General features: G+C 38.9%; 2 protein-coding genes and 1 non-coding gene across 3 annotated transcripts; 1 reads left to right on the top strand and 2 right to left on the bottom strand.

The window, feature by feature from the left end:
• Positions 1 to 6,767: 6,767 nt before the first annotated feature.
• Positions 6,768 to 11,619, bottom strand: LOC104454990. Its single transcript, XM_039317396.1, has 7 exons — positions 11,478 to 11,619; positions 10,716 to 11,256; positions 9,795 to 10,515; positions 9,108 to 9,209; positions 8,586 to 8,864; positions 7,282 to 7,986; positions 6,768 to 7,091 (listed from the first exon to the last, which is right to left on the bottom strand). Exons 1-7 carry the CDS (start codon positions 11,617 to 11,619, stop codon positions 6,768 to 6,770), a joined length of 2,814 nt encoding a protein of 937 aa, XP_039173330.1.
• A 56-nt stretch (positions 11,620 to 11,675) lies between these two features.
• On the bottom strand, positions 11,676 to 12,539 carry LOC120295815 (probable disease resistance protein At1g61190). Its single transcript, XM_039317395.1, has one exon. The coding sequence runs from the start codon at positions 12,537 to 12,539 to the stop codon at positions 11,676 to 11,678; it is 864 nt and encodes a 287-aa protein (XP_039173329.1).
• Positions 12,540 to 18,744: 6,205 nt separating this feature from the next.
• TRNAR-UCG lies at positions 18,745 to 18,818 on the top strand. The gene has a single exon. It is a non-coding gene; the product is annotated as a tRNA-Arg (tRNA).
• The last annotated feature ends 2,744 nt before the right edge of the window (positions 18,819 to 21,562 follow it).

The raw sequence follows: 21,562 nt of genomic DNA, 5'->3' as shown, positions 1-21,562 counted from the left end.
ATCATTCAATACTTAAGCGGACACTTGCAAATTTGAATCGGTTAAGTTATTAACAACCCAACTAAGTTTTTAATTCGTTCATTTGCTTAGAAGATGATGTCTAAGACGAAAGAGTGGAGTCTATGACACCTAAAGATTAATTAAAATACTACAAGTTCTACCACAACTGTATCATATACTATAGTTATTACAATTTGGTTTCTATCTTGGTCGATCTCGACGCATTGGGCAACACATTTCTAGAGATCTAAAACCTTTGTTTTCCAAGCACTTCAAAGACTTGAAGTTACTGAGGCCTTCCATGGCTCTTGGCTGAGGACAACTTTTCAGTTCAACACACCTTAGATTCTTCAACTTGCGTGGCTTGTGTAATCTTTCAATTGAATCACAGTTTGTTTTTCCTTTTTAGTCTTTTTCCCAATTTTGTCCTTTTACCCTGCACCTTCTTCTGCTCCCTCAGATCACGCTCTCTTCTTTCTCGAACGTTTTCTCTTTCCTCGCAACAACCCATATTTCCTCTATACAGAACCACCATTGACGAACTCGATTGAACTACACTACACAAGTTCACGCCGGAATCCCTATCGGTCCGATGTCAATAACTGACGTCCAAATGTTCCCCCATCAACCACAACTCCGGCCAAGACCGAGCCACTCCGGCAAGGAAATTATGAGCTCCAAAATTGCACAAAACAGTATAAGAATTACACAGGAAGCATATACTAAAACAGCAAAGAATGCACTGACTTGGCGGCCTCGAGCGGCGGGCATCACCGGCAACGAGGTTGAGAATAGCAACTCCAAACTCGTGTCCACAGACGACCAGCACAATGAATTGCAAGAGCACGACATAAACGAAAGAAAACAGATTCAGATTCAGTTCAACAACTAATGAAGTGGACATGAATCGACCATGAATCTAGACACCGTTGGACAACCGATTATGCAAGAAATGGCGTGCGCTTTCGAATGCAAGTTTCAGAAAGTCTAGCGTTTATCATTGAACGAAAGCTGACGACGTCGATCAGCCGTGGCTCCGAGATTTTAGAAGGCGCTGGCTTCACTCTCGTCACGGTTCGTCGCTCATAGCCCCGCTCCCGCGCGCGCGCAGACACACCCTCCTCCGTTACTCCAGCTTCTCTCTTCCTTGCGTCACCGGCGCTCTTCTTCTCACGGGGGTGAGCTCAAGGAAAAGGAGAAGATGGGCTGGGGGCCTTATGAGAACAAAGAAAATAAAAGAGATGGGCCAAGGAGAACATGGGCGGAAAGAAAAAACCGAAATGGGCTGAAAGAGAGGGTTGGGAATAAAAGGCTGAAAATTGCCAAGTGGGCTGGATAACACCAGCCCTCTCGATTTTATTTTATATCCTTCTTTTTTTCTCTTCTTTTTTTTTTTAAAATATTTTTTTCCATTTTTTTAAAATCTCTCTCCTTTCTTCTTCTTTATATATATTTTGAAAAAAATGGACACTTGAATGGTTAGGAAAATTCAGGTATCAACAGGCGTATGACAAAATTACCCTTATTGTTATTCATGCTTTTTTAGCAAAATTCAAGTGTTAACAACCCCGAACTGCGAGAACCCCTATTGGACTAGTGGTTCTACATTCCCGTGGTGTGCACAATCTTGAAGGTGGAGTTCCACGTGGAGGACAACGATGTGTTTGGGACCGAGCTCATCGGGGTCGTGGAGATACCGGTGGCTTAGATCACGATGTAGAGACAAAGAAGTTTTTTTTACACTTTGCATCCACTGTGTGCTTGGTCCTTGTTATGCAAGCACCAATTTTAGCATTTTCAAGCAACGGGTCTGTATCCTTAGACGTTTAGGTTGATTCTTAATCAAAATCTCTTCGTTTGATTGCATCAAAAGCATTGCTTTTGCTATATATTACCTGATTATTTCAATCAGGTATAATTTCATAGGAAAGTTTTTCCTTTTAGCAGACAATATGCGGAAGTTTATTGATTTGTCTCGTTCTATCCTAGATCATATCATGTGTTTCTGGCATAATGACATGAATTTACGATAGTTCTAGTAGGGAATTTTATAGTATTGGAGAGGCTGCCCATTCATTTGAATTCAAGCATAAATCTACGAAAATGTTTGGTTTAATTTGTTGATGTATGGATCTTTTTTAGTCCAGGAGGTGGGGGACCTTATACACGCACCACCAAAAGTGCATGGTTCTTGACACTCAAGCCTCAAGAAATAACTGCAAAATAATGGCTTTCATTGGTGGGTTGAACATAACTGATGGCCAATATGACACTCCGAACACAGACATTGTAGCAATCTTGACACCGTCTTTAAGAATGACATTCACAACTCCGCATTCACGGTAATTAAGCTAATGTTTCCCTTTAGCACTGTAAACACATGTTTGTGTTTTTTTTCTAATCTTGTGTTTATGGCTTTTTTGTGACTACTGTAGTCCATTGTCAATGTCCCAAGGTAACCGTGGCATGATCTACATTGCAAAGTTGAGGGACAAGCTGCGTACGACATATTGAAGAATTTTGAACAGAGATGAAAAGAGGCGGCGGAGTGGCAGAAGTTATGTCAAGCATTGGCATGAGAATGCTCTGTTAAGGCTCGACAGGATTTTGTGGATACTTTGTCCCTTGACAAGCTCCGATGGCGACAAAAAAGTACAAGTCAGGGACAAAGACAACTTGGAAAATTGGCATGCGTAGGTCCGGAGAATTTACATAAAATTAATTGGCTTTTTTGAGGGACTTCAATTGGAAACAAAATGAAGGGTAACAATCATCTTTAATTTCTATTTTATGTTGGCACAGGTCTTTAGATCAATTGATTTGAGATCTGTAAACGGATTGCCAAAGAGCGTTGAAGAAGCTAAAAATAGCAATTAAGTTTTAGCTGCTAATGCCATGCTAGTAGATTTACAACTGGCTGTTATACATGTATCACTTGAAATGTTTTCCTTGCATTAGAAAGTTACTCTTCTTTCTTTTGCACAATCTCTAGTGTTTTTTAATAGACATTGAAGCCCACATTGATAATGTTGTTTCTTTCAATTACTTCATGGTTGCAGAATCTTATATGCGGAAAGAACTTGAAAGTAGACAAAAGCATTCACATGGTTCCGTGAAAGTGATTAGATCGGCACAACATTTCATTTACATTGAAAACCAGTAATTTCTTGGCTCTTCCTATCATTGGCCATCATACAAAAATGCAGGTATGAGATGCACCATTTCTATGCATTTTGATTGACTGAGTTGAAATAGCAACAACCCCTCTGGTAAGGAGTATTCAGACTTTGCTTCCTCTGGGAATTGTGTATCAGCTAATAATAGCTAAAACTCACCATATTGGACATTAAAACTGAATTCTGATTCAAAGGGCACTATTATGGAATGATGAGAACCTTACAAAGTTCCTGCATATTATATTTTCGAGACTTGACTCTCTGAACTTTCTAAATTTTGATTTTTTCCTCCATTTTCTAGTTTCATTTCGGCCTATTTAATTTCCTGAGTTCAAGTTTTGATGGCAACAAATGCTTGATTTGGCTCTGACAAGCAGGTGCAAACAATTCAGTGCCGATGGAGCTGGCATTGAACATCACAAGAAAGATCAGTGCAAACGAGCGCCAGTTTCGTAACGTTTCCTGATGTGGGCGGCAAAATCCTTTGGTCGCTTACCACTCTTCCCAATGCTCTCACAACCTGATCAAATATGTAAATTAGTTGCATTCGATTTTGAGAGTTTGCAAATGCAATGATATATACCAAAATTTTCAAATAATTTTGAGTTAAATCGAAGTATTTTAAACTGAATTTGAGAAATAGGAGTAGAATGAGCATTCATGGGCATGACAAAGCAAGTTGTGATTTAGATAGATACTCCCTACTAATTAAAGTAAGTTGTGGGCATGACATGCAACGTCATTGTTGTATAAAATGTTTCGGATGAGTTGATGTTATGGTATGAACATTAATATTAATATATATATCAAGTTCTTATTGGCTAATTGTTTTCCATTCGAGATTTATGGCATAAACTTCTTAGAGGGAAAAGATTCAACTTTTTTGCATCATAAAAAAATTTCTGTGTACTTTTTCTTGATACAAATGGATTGTTTTGGGAAACAACCACAAAATAACTGCTTTCATTGGTGGGTTGGACCAATGCGATGGTCAATACGACTCTCCTGAGCACCAGCTCTGTGGCGATCTTGACACCATCTTTAAAATTTGACATGCACAACCCCACATTTGCAGTAATTAAGCTAATGTTTACATTTAGCACTGTAATAACATGGATATGTTATTTCCTGATCATGAGATCTATGTCCCGAGGCAACCATGGCATGATCTACATTGCAAATTTGAGATGACATTTGACACTCGTGTTTCAGTTTGGAGGAAGCAAAAAAGAGAATTTGAGCTAGTAGCACGACCACCGTTTCAGGTTGTGATGACTGAAGCAGAATCAAAGCAATTCAAAGGCAAGTATCTTTGATAAGTTTCCCATTGCAATCAATGAATGATTAATAATCGCATCATCGTTGTGCACTGATTTATTGAGCTATAAACAAATCTACCTGGAGTTATCTTCATATTACCTTATTACTACATTGATCCCCAAAACAAGGAATACGGAGGTATGACTTGGCTCCACATAAGATTTACTATACATCTTTGCCAAATTTTTTCATTTAATCAATTCATCCTCTAATTCCATAAGTTCAACTTTCCAATATGTCTATGATTTATGGACCTGCAGTACCGCTGGCTTTGTTTAACTTATTGAATCATTAGGTGACAAGTATGAAAATAGAGTAATTACTCGGAGACCACCACTACTTCAATATGGGAGGCTGGGCAGGAGAATGCGAGATCACAATAGAAACTATGAACAACCTAGATACGACGGGCAAGGAGATCAAATAGCAAATAGATAAGGGAGCCCTCAATATAATTATCTTCTCGTCAGCAAAGTTATGGTACCCCAGGACAAGATGAAAGAAGAAATCCCCTGCCAACGAGCAATATGGATTATGCTGCCAGCAGCAGGGCTCCATATCAAGGATAGAGGGGAGATCCGATGCCTTCATATCAGGGAAACTACAGTCGACAGGGTCATAACAACAATTACTATCAGCAAACAGAGGGACCTGCTGCAAGGAGATAGATGGAGCTTTGCACCTTCAGTGCAGAATGGTTCATAGGAAAGACAATTGGAACTATGCACCTACTCCTAGTGGAACATATGGGCAGGATCCTGATGGATTTCAAGGGCAGGGTACTGGTAGCGCTGGTGACTAGTCTTCCCTGCCCTATAGAATTCACAATGGGGGAGGGAGGAAACAAAAATCATATTTTTGAAATACCATTCTGAACGGCAGTGCCCAGTGACCACTCCGAGGAAGGAAAGGACATCATGAATGAGTAGCTCACAATTGGTGTTGTGCACAGTATGTCAGCAGAAATGCACGCACTTGAAAGATCAATTAGATCTAAGCAAAAGCTCTTCTAAATAAGCCTTGAATGATGAACATCGAAGGAGAGGGAGAGAATATTGGTATTTTATTGGCAAGTGTTGTCCATGCGATATTTCAAGGGGCCTCAATGACCGACTTTGTCGAGAGATTTCCTCAAATCTGGTTAGTCTATCAGATCACCTTTAGATGAAGTCGGTATTCTTCAAAATATTCAATATTACAAAAAATAGATGCTCCAAGCTTTGAAATCACAAGAATCATGGAATTAAACTTCAATTAACATTAGACTTCTCTAAGTTAATAAACTAGGCCAAGACTCTCATGGCAATATCCAGCACACATCTCGTCAATTTAATCATGCACACACATATCACTTATCCATGGGCAATAAAAAAGGCAACCAAGCTAAGACAAAATCCATTTAATTCATGCTTAAGCCAGAACTTCCAGCACAAGTTCAGAATCATGACAGGGCATACAAGTCTGCAAACCACGATCATTTTGATGACTAATTGATATGAAATTGAAGCCATATCTTCCTCCAAATGCATATGAGTCTACTTGATCAAAATGGCATCAATCCAAGACCAAAGTAATGCCAAATTCAAACAAAGCAATCTTGGTCAGAACACAATACTTCGATTCTAGCATATCATAGTTCAGTTATGACTATAATTCTTGCAAATTGGCATAAGATTCTCCATATCACTTTCCTAGCATGAACATATATGATCCCCATAACCAAACTAGCCTTGAGTTGGAATGAAATGCACACCAAATTAGGGATATCAAGACACGATCAACATCCACGGATTGATTTCTAGTAGAATTTCTTTCATTCATGACATAATTTCTTTTCCAAACAAACATGAAATTTGCCATAACACAATCTTGCATCACTACACATGCTTACTTGAGTGGAATAGAATAAAATCAAGCACCAATTGACATCAGTTCTGGCCTGCAACGGTTATGAATCAGCATGTATTGACAAGGTTCCAGCAGATTCAAAACAAGTTTGAAATTAAATACCTATGATTTTTTAAGAAGAAACAGAACTCAAATACGCTTATATGACTAGAATATATCGACAAGCTAGTAATGAAAGGAATTCTCAGTCAAGAACTAAATAAAAAATACACACAGACTTAGTTCAGGAATTTCATCAAACAAGTGGTACACATTCCGGCGGAGGAGCACCATTTCAAATAATTAATACAGCTTGAATCACTTACGATTTGCACACAGACAGTAACTAACAGAGCAAATGTGGTTTAGTTGAATGAAGAACGATTACCTATAGCGATTGACATCAGACATGAGTAAGGAGATAACAGAAGCAACATCAAGGAACAGAATCGTCGAAGCAGGCAGCCATGATTCAAGTTCAAGCACTCCGGCATTACAGAACTTCTTCGCAGCGGAACGGGTGTGTGGAACGATGACGACCAGCAGGTGAGAGGAAGCGGTGATCGACCAGCCTTCCATCAATGCTCTCTGTTCTTTGTCCCTTCTCAGCGTGCCATGTCTTGTGGTGGCCAGCGATGGACTCTCGGCGGCGGCTACTGGTGGATGGAGAATGAAGAAGGATGAATCAATAGACCGTAAGTTGGAAAGCTAAGCATAAAAGGGAATCGAGAGATCGTTAGTTGAAGAGAGCAAGGAAGAGAGAACGATAGAGAAAGAAGAGGGCCACGTGATGGGTGTGGGTCCCACTGAAAATTGTGTATTTAAGCTAATACAAACTGATTTCTCGATTCAAAGTGATAGATAGCCAAGCCAACGCAATGAAATATTGAAGGAATACCCGATTTTCCAAGGCCATTGTCGTAATGTGGTTTTTCAAGTCACCAAGGACTTGGTCTGGCTTTGCTCCACAGCTTTCTATACTGAAGCCTCGCAAGGATGGGAAGTCCTTACGGAACGTCAAAGAGTATTTCTCAGATAAGAAGAACCTCCTGAATTTTGGCAACTTGGAAAGCTTAAGAGCAATTAACTTTGAGAAGGTGATTGCCGTGCGAGTCACTTCTTCCCCTTTTTCATGGCCAGCAATTAGTTCCATATCTTCACATGACTCCACTATCAGCTCTTCAATTTGCCCGAGCAATTTTGCTGTGAAGGTAGTGAAAAGCATTTCCAAATGAGGGCACCACAAAACCTGCACGTCTCTCAAGTTTGGGAATGGGATGTTTGGGAGACCATCAAACTGCCAAATTTGCGTCAAGTTTTTGAGATTAAACAAACCTAGCCTCCTCAATTTACCAATCTCTGTATCCATCCCATCACCTTCGTATATGATCTTGATCAAACGGCATGAAATCACTTTTAGTTTCTCAAGACAATGCTGCAGCTTCTTCCACATATAAGAAGTGGCAATACATTGGAGATTCTCACATTTATTCAATGAAAGATATTCCAACTTTTGAAAGGAATCGGTGGGAATTTGATTGTTCCATAGCTCTTTGCATGGAACGCCATTGATTCTTAGACATCTCATATTGGGAAATGTGACCTGCACAAGGACAATGTGAGGAAGGAGGATAAGTTGGACAAATTTATTACATTCTTAATTATAAAACATGATAATACGATAATATGAATGATCATAGTAAAGAATAGAACGAACCATCTCATTGAACAACGGTTGTGACGATTCATCATTTTCTTTGGCTATCTCACCTAGCTGCCTCTTGACACTTCTGAACCAAAACTAATCAGGTTATCGAGCTCCTTAAGTGTTAATTTACTTAAGCAAGGGAAACTCATCACTTTTGCCTCTGATCGACCAGCTTCTTTCTCGAGAATCACTTCCTTCATTTGTTCGCATTTACTAATTGTTAGCCACTCAAGTTTCATCAGAGTTGTGGCCGTATATTTGGGGAAGAGATATCTCAGGTTAGAGCAATTCTCAACATAGACAAATGTAAGACTAGGAAAATTCAAAACCATTCGGGAGTGGCTCATGACCACGTGTCTAAGCTTTTTTGCTTCACTCACCGACACGTTCTCCAATTTAGGGAGCAATATAATTTTGTGCTCCGCATTTGAATCAGGGGACCCACAATTAAACAATGATTTTATGGAGAGACATCTTTCAACTTTGATCCTTACCAATTCAGGGAGCAATACCACGTTTTGTTCCGTATTTGAATCTAAGGACCCAAAATCAAACAACGATTTCAAGGATGGACAGTTTTCAACCTCGACACTTTTCAGGTTGTGCAATCTCCCTATGATTGTCGAAGGGAAGATGTGGAGTAGGTCAGAGCAATTCTCGATAGTGATGGTGTCTAATTTGTAGAAGGAACTTCTGAAAAGTTCATCGGGCCATATCCTTTTGAAGGATCCCATAGAGTCAAGCTTAAAGTCCTCCAAGTTTGGTAAACTAGCCTGCTCATAAGAGTTATGCGTCGGATTACAGTTGTGAAAAATTTGACAATTTGGCCTAATCCTAACCACCAATCTAATGCAGTGGAAGAATTAATATTCACTAACAAATGTAATTATAAACTATGAACACATTTTAACAAATAAAACCAAATGACAATCTTCAAAGAGATATTATTACCTTGCCCTAGCAAGCCGAGTATCAATGGCTATTGTGGGTAAAATCTCAAGAGAATGGATGTTTACCTTTTTGTCGAAGAAGGAATCCGAATAAGTATTCTGTAAATCTAAAGTAGGGGTTACTAACTCTGTCCCTTCATCTCCTCCTCCTTCATCCATAACCCTCGCCTGAAAGAATATGAATGGACCCAAAGTGTACGAATGGGCTTATCGCTTTTAAAAACGTCAAAAACTTAATCGATCAATATAAAATATTTAAATTTCAATTGAATGGAGAGCAAAAGCTTAAGATCTTTCGATGAGCCTGAGAAAATGGAGAAGGAAAAATCCCCAAACTAGTTGACGTTGACACGGTTATGATGGCATGATATGTTGGAATCAGTTCCAACTTGCATGAAGTTGGGACATGAATTATGTGGACTTTCTTTGCTATGTGACTCTTCGTTCGCCTTCGGTTTATTTAATCTCCGGAGGTTGCTTTATTCATTTTGAAAATATTCAATTCCGTTCATTCATTCCAAGGTTCATTCGTTCAATACACTGTTTCTTCTACTCATTAAAAATGTGACATGAGTAATAAATTAGTCATAGTAGAAACCCTTGAGCTCAAATAATTAGTGCAATTATCTAAAATTGGGAAAAAAAAAAGAAATAAAAAGCATTTGTAGAAAGAGGCTTCCCTCTACCTATTGTTGAATAAACTTATACCCTCTCGATAAGACAAACTGACATGGGAGAAAATGAAGAAGTTACCTGAATTGGAGTACCTTCTGAAGTCATCTCAGCTCTTGAGCAAAAACTCCTCATATTTGGTAAGTTAGCCAAATACAGATGTCGTAGGTAAGGCAACTCAACTCTGCAATCGGCAGGGACCATATCTTTTCTTGCAATGGCTCGCATTGAGTTACAATTCCATACGTCAATATTTTCTAACTGTACAAGATTTTGCACATGTGAAAGACTCCACAAGTATTCCAATCGGTTGCACTTTTTGACGCTCACAGCTTTTAGTTTGCTGAAGCACTCTGCGGCGATGTGACCATGGCATATCTTCCCTAGATTGATAAGCTCGCTAAGGAGCAAAGATTCTAAAATCGTAAAAACACTATTGGATGAACTGACAATATACTTTATTGATGGGCTGTTATGAATGTCGAGATGCTTCAATTGTGGAAATTCTTGAATGCACAACTCGCAAGCGTTCTCAAACTCTCCCAATCTGTCCAAACACAAGTATTGAGTTTTCTGGAGAGTTTTCCGGACCCATATTTTTGAAAGAATACTATCATGCCCTTCCAAGTTGATTTTCATGGTTCTCAAACCTTTAAATTCCCTTCCTTCAACATTTCCTATGTTGATCCAAAATCTAGTCAACTTCTCAAATGGCAGGTCATCAACCTCCAAGAGTAGGATGGGATCACGAATCGATATTTCCAGAGAATTTAGCTTTGTCATGCTCCTCAACTCGACAAGCCTAGCATTACACAATTCCAATGATTTTCATTTTTGCCCATCCATCGATTAAAGCTTCCCTTCATATGTAGCTCTTCTAATTTGATTAAGTGTTTTAGGACACCAGGCTCTATTCTTTGAAGCTCTTTGCAGTTGCTTAGATTCAACGATCTCAAATTTGTAAGTTCCCCGATTTCTTCAGGTAGCCTAGAAATTGGAGACCCTGCGAAGCTGAGAATCTGCAATGCTTTGAGCTTGCCAAGATTTGCCACATCCTCCACATGGCAATTTATGCTTAATGACTGGAGATTTCCGAGGATTTCCATCGAGGAAGGTAAACTGGTGATATGCATGGAGCGAAGATAGAGGACTCGAAGCTCCTCCATGTATGTGAAATCAATTCTACTACGATCTCCCATATCGGCTTGTTCCGACAACATAAGTATCTTCACGTGGGGAAACTGACGTAGCATTAGTTCAGCAAGCTTGTCATTGCCAACATTAACCAGGCATGCCCAACATTTCTCAAGCTTTTCCTTTGGCCATAAGCCATAATTGTTGTTAATCATTAAGGAATCCGGACCACTAAATGCATCTGAGACGACCGCCTCGCTGTAAAGATCATGTATGGTCACACTGTCCTTGTCATTGCCACCATCCAACAACAAACAAGCAGAACGGAGTTCACTGAGCATATCATTCAATCTATCCCTCGACGCTTGTATAGTCTTATTAAATCTTTCAAACAAGCCCAACCCCATGGCTAGTACAAACAGAAGTTCGACTTGAATGGTCCCACCAATAAGACCACAGAGCAAGAATAAGTACTTCGCGTCCTTACTCTTCAAACGGTCATAACTCAACCTGACTATCGTTTCTTTTTTTCTTTATTTGAATCATCTAATTCTATCAGCGCGTTTCTCCATGCGGACTCATCGCTAGATTTCAAAGTGTTTGCAACAGAGATAATCAAAAGAGGCAAACCTGCGAGCTTCTTGACCACTTGATCTGCTATTGATTTCAATTCCTCATTGTCTTTGAGCTTGTCGCCAACCTTGTTTTCAAATAGCCTGGAAGCTTCGCCGTCCGTTAAACCTCGAAGAAGAAATGTTCGATCGGCACCCATCTCTTGCTCCAGCACATCTTTAAATCTTGACGTGAGCAACAACTTGCATTTGCCGCTCACTTCTCCCAGGGAATTCCAACCGCCTCCAAATCAAGTTTTACCCACAGGTTGTCAAATATTATGAGAACCTTCTTATCCGGATCACTCTTCAATCTCTTCGACAGAACATCTGCTTTTCCCTGTGGGCTTTGCTTGTCCTTCAGATCCAGACGCAAGGCGTCAGCGATCTGGTCTCTGATATTGTTCAAGTCTGGAATCTGCGAAACTTCCACTTTGACGATCATGCGGAACGGTCTCCCTGCTTCTCTGAGTTTCTTCTCAACTTCCTTCAACAGCGTAGTCTTCCCCACACCTCCAGGCCCGTACACCCCAATGACTTTGAGCTTCTCATCATCCAGAGCTTTCATTATGTCTTGAAAGATGGAAGCTCGCGAATCGGTGATAGTGTCGCCCCCATCACCAGCCGACGAATGGACGCTGGAAGCGACAATGACAAGCCCTGGCGGAGCACTTTCATAGAAGACCCTCTCGAATCGACCGTCCGGAATGAGTTTCTGGATTGCCTGGACTGTCGTCCTTGCCTCCCTGCCGAGACGATAACGTGCCTTTGGGTTGGGAAGCCACCCGCACAAGCAAGTTTTCTGACCTCTTCCGTTTTCCAGCACGTCGCGCGCCTTGTTAGCGATGGTCTCCACGTCTGCCACCCATTTCTCAACGACAGCTTCAGTCGGCTTCATGTTGTTTCGAGCTTCATCAATTAAATGCTGCACCCTTCGCCTCTCATTTTCCAGTTTCTCACGTTCTTCCTCAAGTTGGCGAACGTAGCTGTCGGCGAATATCACGTAGCCACATTGACGACTGACGGGAGCCACCAGGTACACTGCCGCTTTGGAAGCTAGAGAGCAAACAATATCCGCCATTTCCCCCTTTATGACTTCTATCTTTCCGGTTTTCTTTCCTTCTTCTCTGTGGAGAAATGAAAGTAAAGAATTTATATATGCTGAGGAAGGCGGAACTGAAAGAACCCGAAAACGAAATGACTGAAGAAGAGGAAATATTCAATAAGATGACTTCAAGGAAGAGCTGAGAGAGAGAGAGGCAGGGAGGGAGGGAGGGAGGGAGGGAGGGAGGGAGAGAGAGAGCTAGTGGCTTGAAGAAGACAATGAAGGACACAGAGTGAAAGTGCGAGAGAGGAAATGCGACAGATGTCTGGATGAAATGGGGTGAAGCTCCCAATTTATAGACGTAGATGTTGGCCAAGAAAAGTCCTGGAGACAATCTCATTTTTCCTCGACCAAGAAAAGAATAATTTGGAGAACAATTTCCTATGCTGGAGGAAAAGAATGCTCTGTCACAGAAGACAAGTATCTGAACTGAAAGGTGAGAAAGAATCCTCAACATGAAGGGAAAGAATAAATGAAAGAATCCTCCCGTCTCATGATTTCTTCACTCTGGAACCTTTAAATAAAGCGAAAAAGTATCCTCGAAGCAGGAAAAGATAAATATGAAAGAATCATCTTTCACGAAAGAAATCTCTGCCGCTTCTCTTTTTCTCTCTATCTCTCTCTTCACTTGTACTGCTTTTATAATCTTCCATCGTGATTTCTACGACTTCGACCCGCCAAATGGGGAGATCGGATTTGGGGTCAATATGAACCAGGTTCTATCCTGCTGGATTGTTGCCTTTTTTTTTCTTTTTTTTTGCGATTTCTCCCTTCGATCAAGGAATAACTCTAGCCTCTGGTAAGTAAAAATTTGACCCGACAAAACATAGTGTCTTGTACTTCGTTCCTAATGACACAATATTCTTCTTCTAAAATTAGGGTAAATGTATTTAAAACATCAACAAGAACTAACACAAAACATACGGTACGTAAGCCAAGTACACAAGTGATGGTTCTCCGAGAAGGGACCAACGAAAGCACCTCGCAAGATGTGTAGAAATCAGAGAGTTTGTTCCTACTCTCACTTTTCTTCCACGACACGACGGGCGTAACTATGCCACGCATCGCGGTTCTAGCTTCTGTGAAACAACCATTGATGGTCTGTTGCACTTTGCTGCCTTCACAGAGACAACTGAGAGGCACGATGGAGCCTACCGTGGCCTTCGGACCCTCTGATCGCCTTTCAAGCATGCCACTGGAAAAGCTATTTACCTTAGAACGTGTAAGCATACCCAAGAAGCACTAAGGAAACAAACGCCTAGCCTAGCCTGCGAATGTAATATAGACAAGTAAATACGCTTGTGTATCGATCTTATCAAATATTTATTATGCATAGCAAGAAGAGACCAGTAGATTTCTACGTGAGGTGCACCGTGACAGCAGACAACATAACTCAAGATCGACTCATGTCGTCACCGCATGACAAAATAGTTGGCCAGGGAACGAAAAAGGGGGAATCACTAAAAAAGGCCACTAAGGAAAAGATTCGCACCTACTTATATCTTAGTCAAACTCATTAACTAAAAGAAATACCTGCCTCAGAGAGGAACTTCCCCTCAGAATACCTATGATTCATGAATATGCATAAAAATATCTACGAAGGTTCCCGTAGATTTGGTTGGTAAACCTCCAGCCGACTATGCTTGAGATCAGCTGTCTCTGCAAGTGCACTAGGCCGTGACGTTGTGATGTGTTGATTATGAGTCAAAGTTAATCCCAATTGATTTGAAATTCGACTCATAATTGAATCGCAAAGCAATTTAGGCCATATTAGGAAGTCCAAATTGGACTCTTGCCAAAAGGAGTGTGGGTGATGCAGGAAGGGAAATTAATTTCTCACAATAATTCTTTTCATTATGGAAGATGAAATCAACATTGTTGTCAAAGAAGGGCTGATAATTTCTTTTGCATATAACTATTTTATTATTGAGTTTAGTCTTTTAAGCATGTTGGGTGTGCTTAATATTTATAAAAGCTTGTGAGAGACAGAGACTATTGAGAATCATCATCCAAGCAAGAGAGCCGAGAGTGTGAGAAAACTCATTTCTTGTGACTGATTCTTGTGATACTCTATAATTGGGAAACACTTATGAGTGAGTGTAATTGAGCGGTTGAAATCCATTTTTCGCCGATTATCATGAAACCATCTTGTTAACTCGCCCCATAAAGTAGGTTTTACCATCGGACAATGTAAATCTGCTGTGTTAAGGTTTTACTTATGCAATTTTTTTCTTACTTGAATCATTTTCTTCTGTTCACGTTTCTGCATTAGTCATAACAAACTGGTATCAAAGACTGGAGTAGCTGTTAATTGATTGTTCTGGGTGTTTTGTCAGTTTTTAATTATTGCTATGGCTTCTAAGAGATTCAAGTTGGAGAAATTCACCGATAGGAATAATGTTGGTCTATATGGCTCATTACAATGTCCGCGTTGCTGGAGATATGGGGTTTGGATCTAGCGTTGGAGGGAGATGATGACTTTGGAGAAGAAAATAATAATTTGAATAATTTGAGGAAGAATCTCTATGCTGGAGGAAAAGAATCCTCTATCATGGAAGCCAAGTATTTGAACTGAAGGATGAGAAAAAATTCCTCAACCATCTCATCATTTCTTCACTTAGGAACCTTTAAATAAAGGGAAAAAGAATCCTCAATCATAGAAGCCAAGTATATGAACTGAAAGGTGAGATGCTGAGAGATGAGAAAAAATCCTCAATCATCTCATCTTTTCTTCACTTTAAATCCTTTAAATAAAGTGAAAAAAGAATACTCAAAATAGGAAAAGAAATATATGAAAGAATCATCTTGCACTAAAGAAGTCTCTCTCTCTCTCTCCCTCCCCTTCCTTTTACGGCTCTTAGTTTAGTCTTCCACCGCATATTATGGGACTTCGACCCCAAGTCATTTTAAACGGGTCAATATTTGATCAACATATACCGGGTCCTATTCAACTAGATTTTCCCAATTTTTTGGCCCATTTCTCCCATCGATCAAGAATTATCTCTCTAGCCTTTGGTAAGTAAAGATTTAATGCAACAAAAAATATGGTGTCTTGTACTTTGTTCATGATGACATGATATTGTTCTTCAAAAATATGTTTGAAACATCTACAAGACAACTGGAAAACGTGTGGTACATAAGCTGTGCACGCAAGTAGTGGTTCACAGAGGAGAACCACCTTTCAAGATGCAAAGAAGCCACAGTGCATGTTCCTTCTTTCACTTTCCTTCTAAGGGAAAATGAAACAAGAATAGTCCATAAACTTTGATTTAATATGCAATGTTGCTTATGAACTTGTAATTTGTTAGATGTAGTCTTTGAACTTTTGTAAATGTTCAATGTAGTCCACAAACTCTAAACTATTAACAAAGGTTCAATCTAATTTCTATACTATATCAAATTATTTAATGTCGTCCTTTCATTAATTAAAGTTAATGAAATATGCTTATGTGACTTCCATTCCATTAATTCTGAATTGTAGACAAAAAAGTATATACATGGATCATCCACGTAAGATATTTATCTCAAATCAGAAAAAGAAATTTGCACATGGGATATTTGAAGTCCTAAATGGTTTTTTCCTTTTCTAAAGTAGATAGATAAAAAGATAGATATATTGACTCGTCATTTTTAACAATTCAACTCAACATATAATAATCTGTGTCATCATATTGTTGTTTGAACAAATCGAATGACTATACTAAATATTTACCAATAGTTCAAAGATCACCTTAAACAAATTAGAAGTTTAGAGATTATATTGAACATTTACCAAAAGTTTATGGATCACATGAACAAATTAAAAGTTTGAAGACGACATTGCATATTGGACCAAAGTTCAGAGATAATTTATTGTCCATTGCACTTTGCTACCTTCATAAAGACTATTGAGAGGCACGATGTAGCCCCACCATTGCCTTCAAACCTTCTGATTGCCTTTCAAGCATGCCATTGGAAAAAGCTATTGACCTCAAAAACTATTGGATGCTCGATAACTTCACTTGGGGAGAATGTGAAGGAGAGTTTAAGTTCAAGCTTCTCAACATATCTAGTTTTGGGTCAATTAGGATATATTAACTACCCTACCAATATTCCAATATAGAATTTCTTTAACACAACTTACATTTGTTTCTCATCAATCTCCTCCTCACTCATGTATGACTTCAGTAATTGGTCTGTTCTACCTTAATTCAAATATGAATCTCCACTTTGTTGCGTGTGAGAGCCGCAATAACAACAATGTCCACCTTCATCACAAACTATCGTTGAGACTGCTGTGCTATGCCACGATGCTACGGTGCCCGGAAACCACTGATCATGAGAATTCTTCCTTGACATATTCACTAAACACTGATACAAATTAATTTCCTTGAGATTTTTACCAAACATTAATACACATTGGGAGTCTAGGGAGATTGTCAAGAGAGAATCCAAATCTGAGCCTATCAACATGTCCAGTCGACCTTCAAAAACTTAAGCCAATAAGTTATAGACCAACTATGATATAACTACTTACATCACATCAATTCTTCGATGTGTAACTTTTTAATACAACTCACGCATGTATCTCGACAAAAATCTAGCAATGACATATAGAAAAATAAATATGCTCGTGTATCAATTTCTCAAATAGTCATTATGCATAACAAGAAGAAACTAGTAGAATTCTCCATGAGGTGCAACCGTGACGGCAAATGACATAACTCAAGATCGAATCATGCTATCACCGATTGAGAAAATAGTTGGCCAGGGACCAAAAAAGGAGAATCACTAACGAGGCCGCTAATGAAAAAGATTTGCCCTACTTTAGTCAAACTCATTCCCTAAAAGAAATACCTGCCCTCGGAGAGGAACATAGCAACCCGGGCACATGTTAGGAAAGTCGGGATTCAACTCTTGCCAGCAAGACTCCGGGTAATGCAAAAAGGGTAAGCTATTTCCCACAAGAGTTGTTTTCTTTTTTGAAGATGAAGTCGATGTCGTCGTTAGACAAGGGCTCATAGCTTTTAGCATGTAAATACTCTGTTGTAGAGTTTGGTCTTGTGCGCATAGTGAGTGTGCTTAATATGTGTGAAAACTTGCGAGAGACATTAAGAGCATTGAGAGCTGTCATCTAAAAGAGTTAAGAATATGAGAAAAAAAAATTGGGGATTGATTCATGTGGTTGATATATGTTGTCAAAATCTTTGCTACAATTGAAAATGTCATGAAATTCTCAGTATCCGTTGTTTAAAGTATGGTCTTTTTGCCCACCCGATCAACATAGAGGAAAATCAGAAAAGAAGCTAAGATTGAAGAGACCACCATTTTCGCAAACTAAAATGAAGGTCGGTAATCATCATATATGTCTTCAACTCTCACATTTGAGAAAATCCTGGGACCTATTATTGAGGATCCTGTAATCTCGTTGGTTTGTTGTAATCTTTTCTCAATATGGTGTTATCTTTCATCAAAAGCTTGGTAAGTCTTACCTTAACTTTATTTTGCATGGACTCTGGGAACATTCGCTCAGTCACGTACATTTATCTATGTATTTTACATGTATTGGGCAAGGCTCCATCTGTTATATGTCAGACGTGGCCTTTAAGGTTGTTCTAAGCAGAAGATTGAGATTTGAGTGTAAAGTCCATCATATTCGGAAATTTGCTCGCTAGAGGATGCTATATGTGATAACACACGTGTGTATTAGTTAAAAAAAAAAAAAATTAGAACCATATGTACATATATATATCGCTTGAATATTCTAATAAATAAATAATTGGCTCTAGCTATATATCTCATGTGATAGGAAATGATTAGGTAGTATTGGGTGAAAAGAGAATACAAGTATCCATATGAAGAAAAAGGAAACACATCACTTTAGAAAGAAAGTTAGTTGATTGTAATAAGAAGAGGATTTAGAATCAATTCTTGAAAGTAAGATATTCATATAGATATTTCAATACTTATTTTCATAATTTTAAATTATCAAGAAATTTTAATTTTGTTATGCCGTGTCTACTATGATATATATCTTCACAAAAGACACGAGACATTTAATCTAATTTCTCAACAAAAAGTTTGAGATTAAAATTGTTACTAGGTCTGATTTCTCTGTAGTCGAAACAAAAGATGCGGAGGGCCCTCTTGCAGAAGAACTATTTAGTGAACTAGATTAGGAATGCGGTCTTCACCATCTCCTGACCGCATAGCGCAGTGGATTAGCGCGTCTGACTTCGGATCAGAAGGTCGTGGGTTCGACTCCCACTGTGGTCGATTTTTTCTGCTTCTTCTTTTGCCCCTTCTATTAATTTTGTTACATGCTACTATTTACTTTATTTTTTATTTATCTATTATACCATTGCAAATTTCCATATCTATCTATCAACAATTTGACATGGATTCTCCTTTTATTTAGCTGCAAAATCTATAGTCGAGAATCATGGGAAAGGCTTTTCCCCCAAAACTACAATACTACCCTAACTATTGAATATACATGTCAAACACTAATGACTAATTTTCTATATTTGATTCAGAAAATGACAAGGAATGCTTCAACGCTAAGTAAAGAAAAAAATTTCATTCTGGAAGCACCCTTTATCTCGTGTTACACATGATAGGTACATTGAAATGTAAATTGTCCTTTATTAAGTACAAGAAACAAGTGTCCCTTGAGCATCAATTAACAAGATTCGTTTGGATTGTTTGGCGTAAGTGTTATTGCGAGACAAACCCGTATGGATCCTTCCGGTGATAATTAGTCCCTCTGCTATTCGGAGGAAATTGTTAAAGCTTCCAGATGTTGGCCTCATATTATGCACCTTTTTTGGAGATGGAATAACTACTTATATCTGGCATGACGATTAGCATGTCTTAGGACCTCTGCCAAGAATGTTAACAAGCAAGAGGTTTAAGATTTTGCTATGTCCTACCATTCAAAGGTTGCAGATGTTAATCAAGGCCAAAGTTGGTATTGGCCCACAGCTAGACCTACAAATTTAGTTGAAATTCCAAGCCGTTATTTGTGGTTCTTTGGTTCCTAATCCTTCTATTAAAGATTGCTTCAATGCCAAGTTAAAAAAAAAAAAAAATCATTTTGGAAGCACTCTTTTTCTCATGTTACGCACGATTGGTGCATTGAAATGTAACTATTCATTTATTAGTGAAACAATTAGGTGCGGTTAACTAGTGTCCTAGGGATGTTTTTAACGAGATTCATTCAAATCGCATGGCGTAAGTGTTATTGCGAGATAAACCCTTTTGGACTCTTCCCGTGGTAATTAGTTCATGTTCTTTCCAGAGGAAATTGTTAAAGCTTACATATGCTAGCCTCATATAAAGCACCTTTTTTGGAGATGGGATAACTACTTATCTTTCGCATGACGATTGGCATGTCTTAGGACCTCTGCCAAGTATATCGACAAGCAAATGGTTTTGTCCTACCAGTCAAAGGTTGCAAATGTTATTCGAGGCCAAAGTCGGCATTGGCCCGCAGCTAGACTTAAAGATATAGTTGAAATTCCAAGCCGTTATTTGTGGTTCTCTAATTCCTAATCCTTCTATTAAAGAATGTTCAACGCCAAGTAAAGAAAAAATTTCATTTTGGAAGCACTCTTTTTCTCGTGTTACGCACGATTGATGTATTGAAATGTAAATATTCCTTAATTATTTTTTTGCTATCAGTAAATATTCCTTTACTAGATATGATTAACAAGTGTCCTGGGGGTATTGTTTAACAAGATTCGTTCAGATTACTTGGCGTAAGTGTTATTGCAAGATAAACACTTTTGGACTCTTCCCGTGATAATTAGTTCTTCCATATGCTGGCCCCATATCAAGCACCTTTTTATGGAGATGGGATAACAACTTATCTTTGGCATGATGATTGGCATGTCTTAGGACCTCTGCTAAGAATATTGACAAGCACGTGGTTTAAGATTCTGCTGTATCCTACCATTTAAAGATTGCAGATAACATTCAAGGTTAAAGTCAGCATTGGCCTGCAGCTAGACCTAAGGATTTAGTTGAAATTCCAAGCTGCTATTTGTGGTTCTCTGATTCCTAATCCTTCTATAAAAGAGTGCTTCGACGCCTAGCAGAGAAAAAATGTTCATTTTGGAAGCACTCTTTTTCTCATGTTACACACAATTGATACATTAAAATGTGAATATTTCTTTATTAGGTACGGTTAACAAGTGTCCTAGGGGTATCTTTTAATATGATTCGTCTAGATTGCTTGGCATAAGTGTCATTGCGAGATAAACCCTTTTGGACTCTTCCTGTGATACTCAGTTTCTCTTCTATTCAGGGGAAATCGTTAAAGCTTCCAGATGCTGGCCTGATACTGAGCACCTTCTTGGAGACAAGATAACTGCTTATCTTTGGCATGAGGATTGGTATGTCTTAGGACCTCTTCTAAGAATATTGACAAGCAAGGTGGCTTAGGATTCTGCTATGTTGTACCATTTAAAGGTTGCAGATGTCATACCATTAAAGAGTGCCTCGATGCCAATTAAAGAAAAAATTTCATTTTGAAAGAACACTTTTTCTCATGATAGATGCATTGAAATGTAAATCTTCCTTTATTAGGTAGAATTAACAAGTGTTGCGTGGGCATCGATTAACAAGATTTGTTCGGATTGCTTGACGCAAGTGTTGTTGTGAGATAAACCCTTTTGGACTCTTGCCATGATACTTAGTTCCTCTTTTATCCGGAGGGAACTGTTAAAGTTTCCAGATGCTGGCCCCATAGTAAGCACCTTCTTGGAGACTGGATAACTACTTATCTTTGGCATGAGGTTGGCATATCTTAAGACCTGTGCTAAGAATATTGGCAGGCAGGGTGTTTAAGATTCTGCTATGTCTTGCCATTCAAAGGTTGTAAATGTTATTCAAGGTCAAAGTCGGCATTGGCCCGCAGCTAGACCGGAGGATTTAGTTGAAACCCAAGCTGCTAGTCGCGGTTCTCTGGGTCCTAATTTTCCGTACCTGATCGACTTACTCGGAGGCTGACTACTTCA

This window comes from Eucalyptus grandis, chromosome 7, assembly GCF_016545825.1.
Source record: "Eucalyptus grandis isolate ANBG69807.140 chromosome 7, ASM1654582v1, whole genome shotgun sequence".
Classification (NCBI taxonomy): Eukaryota; Viridiplantae; Streptophyta; class Magnoliopsida; order Myrtales; family Myrtaceae; genus Eucalyptus; species Eucalyptus grandis.
The sequence above is the reverse complement of the archived record's forward strand: the minus strand, read 5'-3'. Positions and strand labels throughout refer to the sequence as shown.

Coding starts and splice junctions, on each gene's coding strand:
- LOC104454990 (XM_039317396.1), bottom strand. CDS start 11,619: ATGGGTGCCGATCGAACATTTCTTCTTCGAGGTTTAACGGACGGCGAA. Junction 10,516..10,715: donor CAGATTCTCAGCTTCGCAGG/GTCTCCAATTTC, acceptor GTGTAATGCTAG/GCTTGTCGAGTTGAGGAGCA. Junction 7,987..8,585: donor TGGTATTGCTCCCTGAATTG/GTAAGGATCAAA, acceptor GTCCTTGTGCAG/GTCACATTTCCCAATATGAG.
- LOC120295815 (XM_039317395.1), bottom strand. CDS start 12,539: ATGGCGGATATTGTTTGCTCTCTAGCTTCCAAAGCGGCAGTGTACCTG.